At 45.4% G+C, this 10828-nt stretch overlaps 1 protein-coding gene across 1 annotated transcript; it reads left to right on the top strand.

Moving 5' to 3' along the window:
- Positions 1-350: 350 nt before the first annotated feature.
- Positions 351-6369, top strand: LOC311113843 (protein phosphatase 1 regulatory subunit 15B-like). The gene is made up of 2 exons (XM_084189136.1): positions 351-2825; positions 4891-6369. The coding sequence occupies exons 1-2, from the start codon at positions 804-806 to the stop codon at positions 5083-5085; spliced, it is 2217 nt and encodes a 738-aa protein (XP_084045262.1). The 5' UTR covers positions 351-803; the 3' UTR covers positions 5086-6369.
- The last annotated feature ends 4459 nt before the right edge of the window (positions 6370-10828 follow it).

Raw genomic sequence — 10828 nt, 5'->3', positions numbered from 1 at the left:
GTGTCATTCGATGAGGTTCGTTGTAGCGAATGAATTTGAACTATTTTTCTGATCACGGATTGTGCAAAACCTCGGTTAATGTTAGCAGCTAACTTAGTTTTAGTTACGTTCTGGAATCCAACCAGCTTTTTCTCCAAGCAAGACCAAAATGGCTTGCATATCATCGTTTCACCTGGGTTTATCCCTATGTTATGACTCGTCAAGTCTCTGCTCCGTTTCTACCGTCTCGACCGCTGTTTTTACAAAGCTTACTGCTCGAAAGAATATGAGAGCCGCGGACAACATGGACGATGGGATTCAGGAACCCAAGGACAGCTAACCGATATGCTATTGCTAGCCTTCCGTGATGGATAAGGGACCGTAATAGATGTTTCACTTCTAACTATGGACAGTGCTCTGAAGTGCACACCAAGTTAATAGCTGCATTTATATTATCAGATTTGTCGCTAACAACTGCCAACGAAACGAACAGATGATATCAAATCAAGATAACGTTAGCTACCTAGCTAGCTACCTAGCCTATTAACAGCTGTGAAAACTAACTATCAAGTTGCAAGTTCTTGCTATCCATGATTGCCAGACTAAAGTTTGGTCTTCATATTTATTTTTGCACTCTCAAAATAGTTGTTTCATAACAACGTGTTAACATTGTCCTGGACGTGTACTTAAGTTAGTTAGCTAGCACAGTAGCTAACCAAAAAGCTTTGACAAACTGCACAAGTGCAAGCGGTGTTCTTTATTAAAACATTATTAATTTAGCTTTCTTGCATAGTGACTTTGTTGTCCACAAACCAGTATTAAGAATGTTTAGGAACATGAATCGCGGGGAACACTTTTCTGGGGTGCAGACGCCTCCATCCACTCCCGCCGGGCATGGAGTGGCCTCTCTCCAGCAACCAAACCAGGAGAGCTCGTGGATGGGCATGTTCTCCGTGGTTTCTAGGCCCGCCCTGTCATTTCTGCAAAAGTATTTACCAGGGCGCCCTCGGACTCCTGCCCTGTCCGACAGTGTGTCAGGATGGGTCAGTGGGGATTTCAAGCAGAACTTTGTAGAGGCAGAAAGTGCGTTTTTAGGACAACTGGACATCTTGCCTGGAACTCCGCACCATGCACACCACCTATCGTACCTGCAATACCAGCATGGACGCCTTTGGCTACCAGTGTCAGGTAATAGTAGTATGAGTTGGTTGACAGCAGATTTTCTTAGCGAGTTAGGGATTCGAAATGCTGCTGAAATTGACTTACATTTAAGGCAACAAACTCCGGTAGGATACCTCGCAACCGGTTTTCTCAGTCAAGTTTTGTTGAACGCAGCGTCGTCTCAGGAAATGAAACACGCCGAGCAAGGGCACGTACTTGCCGGGGACAGTTTGTCATCAGACGCGGTGACAGCAAGGGCAAAGCGTAGTATCGCTAGTAACTGGTGGGGCGGGCTTTGGGGAACCGATGACTATGCTCAAGGGTTGCTGTCAAATTTGTCATCGAGCAAAGAAGGGACTGAGGCACACAATCACAGCAGCAACGGCCATTGTCGTCAACCAGAGTGTGGCACAAAGGCCGCAGTTACCATGCCAACAGAGCTGTTTGTACAGTGCAATGATGGCGAAAGGACTGGACCCTTCTGCTACAAAGAGGAGCCAAAGGACAATGGAAGCCTTCAAACGGCCACCCGGACAGAATCTCTCCCTAGCCCTGATGGTCTCCCCTTAGATCACAGAGTAACAGTCTGTATCAGTAGTCATATTGTAAGTGTTGCAGCTGTCACTGCCTGCAGTGAGTTGGCAGTTCTCACCCCTGACCAGGATAATGGCTATTCCAGTCTGGAAGAAGAACACTCTACCTCTAGACTGTACATGTTGAGGCTTCCCTGTGAAGAGCTACAGGGGATCACAGAGATAAAAGAAGAGACAGACACACCAACACAGGGGAACTCTGAGAAGAGGGAGCCAGAGAGAGAGGCCTTAGAGGAGAGAGAAGAGGGTGAGATGGCCGCCACTGGAGGAACGGAAGGAGAGGAAGAGGTTGAGGACTCGGACGTCACAGACTCTGAGGAAGAGGAAACGGCGGCCGCTCCGCCCCCCTCCACACCTCAGTGCAGTAACAAGGCTATTGCCTACATCATGGGCAGCCCCTGCAGCGATGACAGCCAATCAGACGACTTGCTCAGCGAGGATGACGATGGTTTCGATAGTGATGGCTCGTCAGAATTCTCAGATTCCAAGGCACTGGATGAAGATGATGATGATGATGAAGAAGAGGAGAATGCGTCTGATTCAGAGCCGCCAGACTCAGAAACAGAGAGACTGTGGAACTCGCTGTGCCAAAGCAGGGATCCCTATAACCCCCAGAACTTTACCGCCCCCCTCAACACCACCCCTAGGACCATCCTGTCCACACCTACAGCCGCAGCAGCCTGCTCCCTTCAAGCCTCACCTCCAGAGCAACCCCCCTCTCCCTTCAACCCCTCTTCCCCCTCTCCTGCAGAGGAGTTTGGCTCTGGGGATGAGTCCTGCAGCAGTGAGGTGGATGAGGCTGAGAGCCTGAGGCTGTGGAACTCCTTCAGCTTCCCCTCAGACCCCTACAGCCCTTTCAACTTCCAGGTCCCGCTCAGGACTAGAGAGCCGACTGGGACAGGGGCAAAAGCAGGTGCAGGGACACGTTGTAAGAGGAGCAGCAAGACAACCCCATGCTCCCCCCGTCATGAACAGGGCCAGGGACAGAGCCAGTACAGGAAAGAGGTGGCAGAGGAGAGGCTAGACAGTGGCTTCTCAGAGACCCTCGCCATCCCAGAGACCACCACCATGGGCTGTGTCACAGTAAAAAGGGTCAGTATGACTTCAGACACTGCTCTCTCTAGTGGAGAGTTCGTCATAGGCCTAAATAATGTTACATACACTGTTGTACATCTCTTCCTTATAATGTTTTTTCTAAAATTGTAGGTAGGCCTATTCTTACTTTTTATTAGTCACATTGTCATCCGTGGACCTTGGTCACTCGCATTCTTGTGACTGTTGTAAAATGTGGAAATCCATTGACTCATAAAATGATTAATCTTCCCACTCAGCAGTCAGAAACTGCTGTATTTGTAAATGAGTAGCTGAAGAGGAAGTGTTTTATCTCCTGTAGTGTACTTGCTGTATTATAACAGTATGTTACACTCTGCTACTCCCCTTTTAATCATTCATAGATGGGTCAAGGAGTTTTTCCTGACCATGTGAGTGAGGTGATGTGACCAGAGTTTTTCTAGGTGAAGTCACGTGGTTTATTTGTTTATTTTTTATTTTATTTCACCTTTATTTAACCAGGTAAGCCAGTTGAGAACAAGTTCTCATTTACAACTGCGACCTGGCCAAGATAAAGCAAAGCAGTGCGATAAAAACAACAACACAGAGTTTCATATGGGGTAAAACAAAACATAAAGTCAAAAAATACAACAGAAAATATATATATAAGGTGTGTGCAAATGTAGCAAGTTATGGAGGTAAGGCAATAAATAGGCTATAGTGCAAAATAATTCCAATTAGTATTAACACTGGAATGATAGATGTGCAAGAGATGACGTGCAAATAGAGATACTGGGGTGCAAATTAGCAAAATAAATAACAATATAGGGATGAGGTAGTTGAGTGGGCAAATTTGAGATGGGCTGTGTACAGATGCAGTGATCGGTAAGGTGCTCTGACAACTGATGCTTAAAGTTAGTGAGGGAGATAAGCCTCCAGCTTCAGAGATTTTTGCAATCTTTATTTGGATCCCCATTAGCTTTTGCAGAAGCAGCAGCTACTCTTCCTGGGGTCCACAAAAAAACACAAAACATGACAAGTAACAAAACACTGATGCACTGTTTTAGGGCTGGGCTGTAGTTAGTCATAGGGCTGGGCTGTAGCTTAAGCAGACAGTAGTACAGCAAATTGACAGCTGTTAGACCGATAGCAGTGAGAGCTGTGAAACGTGCCTGTCCAAGTCAGTGGAATGGAAGATAATCACCATGAGAGTAGACTTAATCAACAATCAGCAAAATCCCACAGATGTCTTTGAAATGCTCTGGCTTCATTCTCCATGCCCTTTCTATTACATTACCCTCCTATTAGGAGCACAGAACTGCCATGTTACTTAGCAACAGTGCTAACTGGGCAAGACAGAGGGAGGGAAAGACATTTCTTGAATTTCTCTGATGGCCTTATTTTTTTCCCTTCTCTGGCTTGGTGCATCAGCTCATAACCTTCTCGCAATGCTCCTACAACATTTTCCCAACCCTCTATCCCATGCTGTGCAGATTCCAGTGTCTTTCATCTTTAGTTAAGAACCTCAGCTCTGAATACTGTATGTTAGTAGCCCCAGTCTGCAGTACTCAGTGGGTTGCTGCTTATGGAGGCAATTTAGTGTGTCTCTAATGCGCTACGGGCCATCCATCAAACAGCCATTTCATGGTGATACTAATTCAGCTTCTCCCACTCTTTAACTCTACCTCACTTCGCCTCTCCACTTTCTGCTTCTGCCCGAATGGTTGCTGATGTAGTAGGATAGATGTGTAGTGAGTTAAAAAAAAATAATCTGAAGAGAGCTGGAGCAAGTGTGTTTTTCCTTGTGTGTGAATGCCAGGGTTTAGGCCTGCGGTTTCAAATGAAAGTGTTTTTGGACATAATTGTAGTTCTGGGTTTTGGATGCATTGTGTCCTGCAGTTCTTTCAGAATATTTAGGAATATAACCCAGGTATGCTTTTTAAATATCCCCCAGGTGTTTAGCGATGTCGTTCAAAAAAAGTTAATGTAATTTTCAGTGACGTGTTGGAAGTTGAGATATCTGTTGTCACATGTCTCCGTAGCAGGTGTGTTTTAGTGAGGAGGTTGTAGTCTATGTTGAGCTGACTTATGTTCTGTCGCATTCCAGGTGTGTTTCCGTGACGAGGTGGAGGAGTTCTACGCCAGCGAGGACGATGAGGACCGGTGCGGGCCGTGGGAGGAGCTAGCCAGAGACCGTGCTCGTTTCCTCCGGCGCGTTCAGGATGTGGAGGACGGCATCAGCTACGTCTTCAGCCCTACCTTCCGCCTCGCCGTCTACCAGAGACTACAGCACCACAGCTGATCCTGACCTCTGACCCCTAATGTCCTACAACACTGCTGATCATCAGTCCTGTTTCTCTGTGACCCCTCTAACACCAATCCCATCTTCAACAGAATGCATCAGAACTTCTAAGTCATGCTGCATCCCCTTCTCCCCTTCCCTGTCAACCCCCACCACTGACCCCCAAACCTCATCTTCAACCTGGACGTGTAGAAAAGACTACATCAGAGCGGTTGAGAAACCCCATACCCCCCTCACCCATCCCTCCTGACCCCCCTTACCGTCAGTCTGGGGTGTTGGAGAAGATTTGACAATAGACTTCTCTCTTCACCGCCCTCTTCCTGATCATTTGCTGTTTTGTTTTTATTTAACCTCAGTGGAGTGATGACCTAATTTATAATGTGATTCAAGATGACTGCATACTGCTAACTAGGAGGTATACTGGTAAAGGTGTACTGGTAATGTGAAGGTATAAGGGCTTACTGGTTCCAGTGGGATAAATTCAGTGGAACACAGAGCAGGTCGTGTTGGGCTGTGTGCTCAGTAACCTGACAGAAACGCAGCTCTACTCGAGACACTTCAGTCAAGACTGTTCTTTATCTTTAGTTTTAAAATTGCTTCGATTTTTTTATCCCGTTGATTTAACTGCACCTTTTGGAGTTGTGCTGTCCTTCTCTCTGACATGTGCCATCTGGGTCTCTGCTCTGTAGTGTTCTCAGTTTCATGTTAATCTGATCCCAGGCCTGGCTACTGTCATGTTCAGTATTTAACAGAGGTTCAGTATAATCTCCCTGAGCAAATGTCACACTGCTCCCCGGAGCTGAATCGGGTTGGTTAAGAGCTTTTGGAAAACAAACCTGGTTTGAAATAACAGAAGAAAAATAAAAAATTTGAGGCTTCCTGTAAACCATGACATGCAGAGTACACATTAACGTTGAAAGTGTTCTATTTGATTTTATCATAAGCAGAGGGTGTAAACCTACAGTATGTTGATGTGTAAAGCAAGCCTCTAAACTGTATTGATGGTAAAGTGTTGAAACCAAGCCTGTGTTGGTGCGGTGTGTTCCTGGTTTCGTTCAATAGCCATTGACTTCAGTTCTATCGTATGTGTATTATTAACTACCTACAAAGACAAAGACGCCCCTAACTGGCTCTTCCTGTATTTACACCTGCAGACAGAAAGACAGACAGAGGGCACTTATTACTTCCTCATTACAGCCCACAGTATGAATACACTAACCATCATAGAATAGACAATAGCATTGCTCTGCTTGTGGCCTATACATTAATGTCCAAGACACAACAAAAAAAAAATCTCTGGCCGCAAGCCAACGATCAGTAGAGGTCCTCTCTGACTATTTCTTGCTGAAGTGAATGCTTATGGGTAAGGGTGAAGTGAAATTATTTGCATGATCCTTGCATCTTTAGTGGCCTCCTCCTCGTCTACCTCCCTTAGTCATCACTGTGGTTTCCTCTAACAAAACAATATTGCTTTAATCTATTTACAGTTTGCACCAATAGGTTTCCTTCAATGTGTTCACTTTTCTAGAGCTTGCGTCCATCAGTGGTCATCTAGGAAAGGAGACGAAGAAAGCAAGCAATCTAAGACGTCTCCATTTATAGACTACCTATCCCCACTATTTATTAACCCTGTCATGCCTGTACAGACCTAGTGTTGTGTTACTCATTTTGAGGGGTTAATGTCTCCGCTGTGGCTGAAGAGTTAACCTCTGGTGTGACCAGGTGGAAAGAAAGCAGGGATGTGAAATGCACGTTGTTCTGAAGTGATTCTCAGTATGATGGAGAAAATAAAATATATAAAAGATGTGCTCGGATAATTAAGAATATAACTCATTTAACTTGGTGTTATTTTAGTCAGTACAATTAACATGAAATTGATTTATTTTTGTAAAACAGTTTAGGATGAGTTAGTAGTTCTACACTGTTCCTTATAATATACATTTAGAATTAATATTCAGTGAAAATAAATCAATATTGAATTATGAACGATGTTTATCTCTTTTCTTCTCCCACATCTCCTAGTATTAAAGAATAATTTTCTGGTCTTATTTGGTTTGAATGTTGACACCCACCGACACTGGAGGGAGGAGGAGATGGAGGACAGACAGCTCTGGAAGACCCATTTTTCTTCCTGGCGACACCAGATGACCAGATTATGATGATCATCTTCATCATAAAATGGCACTTGACCCCAAAACGGTACTGCGCCATCAAACACGATGGCTATGTTCGAGAGCATCAAATCCATGATGCATTGTGGGTAAATGGTGACTGACTGACTGATCTACGAATAATAATGAGTAGTTATTTAAGCAAGGTGATTTATAGATCAGTCAGTTGGAAGTTGCCTGCACTGTCGGCTGTAATGTTGAACAAGCCCAATGATATAGTGATCCCCTTTCTACCAGACACAGTAACATCAGTTTTACACAACACATTTCTTTCTGAACATCCTGTAACTTTGCATGCACCGGACCTGTACTAGGCCCCAGTATTTAATATAGAGTCAGTGGTAGTGCAATCCCTAGCAACTGGAGCCAGTCAGCAATGTGAAGGTGCAGTAGGAGGTAAGAACATGCACAGCTGTCAGACATAGACAGTCTCCCCAAAACATCACAGGCATACTCCTCCAGGAAAAGATTTTAGAAAGATTTGCATATTTTTGAGGCGGTATTGGCCCCAATCCTAGTAGAGGCATTCAAAACAAGGTATGAGATTGGTGGCTGAATATATGCAGATAAACAAATCCTTATACAGATCCTTTACACATTATGGATAGCAATCCTTTTAGTGGGATAAGATATTGTCAGTGGTATTTTGTTGTGGTTACTTATGCCCACAGGAGGGAGCCATATTCTCAAGTCATCATTCTCAACCACTAGAGGTCGCTCTTGCTTGTCATAACAGTAGGAGAGGACCAGTCGATAGAGACAAACGACCAGTCTATGGAATGGAGAGAACTGTCACTGTGCAATGGTTATCAGCTAATTGTGATTTGCAGTGTTATAACATGACCAATTTGTATATGAATGAATTGAAATTCATTGCACTATACTTTTTTGCAAACCAAATAGCATACACTAAGTATGTGTTCATTTATTGGTAGAAACTGTGAAAATGTGTAGTGGGATACACCCAAATTATGTTAATTGCTGGATGCAGATTTCTTTAGTTTAATGAGTGTATGTCCTTCCCGGTTTTTGTGGTTACAATATTATCAAAATATGAAGAACTGATCAAATCTGAACCAGTTCAGTTGAGATTAGTCTATATTTTCTCATATGACGAATGTGGCCTTTATGCTCAAAGTCTGATTTGCATTGTGTTCTTACCATTCCACTGTCTGTTAGCTGCTCTCCTTTTGTCCTTCTTCTTCTTTTGTCGTTCTGAGATCTCTATTCTTCTGAGGTAATGTGCTTCTCCTGCAGGGACATCCTGGAGGGACTGACCAATACTTTCATCTCATTGGTTGACTGGGATGCCTGGGGGTGGTGCTTAGGATGAGATTACAGGTCTCTCTCTCCCTCTCTCTCTCTCTCTCTCTCTCTCTCTCTCTCTCTCTCTCTCTCTCTCTCTCTCTCTCTCTCTCTCTCTCTCTCTCTAATGAAAGGGGGATTGAACAGCCGTGACATCACCACCCACCACTGATCCCAAAATCACTCTCTCCCCCTCCCTCCCTCTCTCTGTCTTCCTCCCTCCCTTCTGCTCCCCTCCATCTCTCTCTATCTTCACTGCTTACAGAATGACTGCAGCCTGGATGGGGTCATGTGACATTTAAATACCCTGGTATTTTCGACTGGGCATGCTCCATTGCATCACTCGGTCGCTCCCCCTCCTCCTCGTCTTCCCCTCATTCCTCCTTTATCCATCCTTTCCTGACGATGCCTGTTATTGTCCTGTATCCCTGCTCAGTCACACTGGTGCCTGTAGCTACTGGGGCTGCTGTCTCTATCTGTCTCTCTCTGTTTCTCTCTCTCTCTCTGGTTCTCTGACTGACTGAGAGCTGTATTTCCCCTGTTATTGTGAGGACTTGGAGGGATAGATAGACAGTGTGTTCTGCCTGGTCACACTCTCTCTTCTCTCCCATCTCCTGCTGTCTAACCTGGCCGACCGACCGCCTGCTGCTCTCTGCTCTCCAGATGGATGGATGTACACTGTTCTAGCCTGACTGTCTGACACCCTCACTGACTGACTACAGAGGAGGAAGGAGGGACACGCTGAACACATCAGCAAGTGGCTGGTAAGGGACACGCAGATTCATAAAATGTATGTGTGTGTGTGTGTGTGTGTGCACCAATGCATTTGCAACATGTCTTGGTTTTACATAAACAAGCTAGTGAGAGGGAGCGCTAGTGAGTGTGTGTGTTGTCCATTACACTGTTATCTGTGTGTATTTGTTTTAATGCATACTGTGTATTGCTTTGTGTTGATGGTCATAAGACTGTGTCTATATTCATGCACACAGTGTTTGCTCTCTCATACTACAGAAACAGGGTTTGGTCAGAGGGATAGAGGTTGGCTAAGGGTTGAAGTAATGGTTGTGGTTGGGTTTGGGGGCTCAGATGTGGCTGGCACCAGTTGCCAGGTTGTTGGTGCCAGTTTTGGGGCCCTGCTGCAGATGGGCACAGTCTGTCAGTCAGGGACCCCAGCAGTGCCACCACCTCTTCTAATGCACACACACACACACACACACACACACACACACACACACACACACACACACACACACACACACACACACACACACACACACACACACACACACACTCTGCATATACATTCACACATACAAAATACTTGCTATTACACTCCAATCCCATGCATGTTGATGGGTATTGTTTAGTAGTGCTCTGCTGAATGTTAAACACCTCATGGCAGGACTAAGCCCATCCAATCCTATCCCAGACAAGCCTGGCAGAGCCGATCTGAGGCAAAGCAGGGGGGATGAGGTGGACTTTGATTCAGAGGATAAGCGTTATTGACTTCAACAGGCGGTTGTCCTGTGTGCTGTGTGTGTGTGTGTGTGTGTGTGTGAGTGTATGTGTGTGTGTGTGTGAGGCTCTAGGTGTCTGATTAACATTGGCATTAATACACCCTGACAGTGATGGAGGAATTAGACTGACCCTTTAATGCTCTTAGCGTTAGGGTATTGTAGTATGTGTGTGTGTGTGTGTGTGTGTGTGTGTGTGTGTGTGTTGTTTCTTTGAGACCCTGGCAGCTGCTGGCAGGTGAGGTGCTTCTGATTTAGGCATTAAACTGGATTTTTGACTCTTCTCTATGAATGCGTGTGGATGGACACACACACACAAACACACATGCACGTTCCCACACACACACACACTCCACACACGTCCTGTCTGTTGTCAGGTCACACTGTGTTCTGAGGGTGATTCCTAGCCCCCTACCAGGGGTGTGGCCTGAAATGATCCCCAGAATAGAGACGTATTTTCGAATGAATTCCCTCTCCTCTGTCCCAAGCACCTCTGCTGACAACACTGCTGTCTGTTTGGCTGTTTTCTCACTGTGTCTCTGTCTGCCTCTCTCACTCTTCCCTCACTCTCTCTCCACTCACTCTCCCCTCACTCTCTTTCTCTCTCTTTCCCTCTCTCTCCACTCACTCTCCCCTCACTCTCTTTCCCTCTCTTTCCCTCTCTCTCCCTCTCTCCCCTCAATCTCTTTCCCTCTCTTTCCCTCTCTCTCCCCTCACTCTCTTTCCCTCTCTCTCCCTCTCTCTCCCCTGATT

Source organism: Coregonus lavaretus (genome assembly GCF_964263955.1).
Source record: "Coregonus lavaretus genome assembly, contig: HAP1_SCAFFOLD_5239, whole genome shotgun sequence".
NCBI lineage: Eukaryota > Metazoa > Chordata > Actinopteri > Salmoniformes > Salmonidae > Coregonus > Coregonus lavaretus.
Note: the sequence above shows the minus strand (reverse complement) of the source record. Positions and strands in the feature narration are given on the sequence as shown.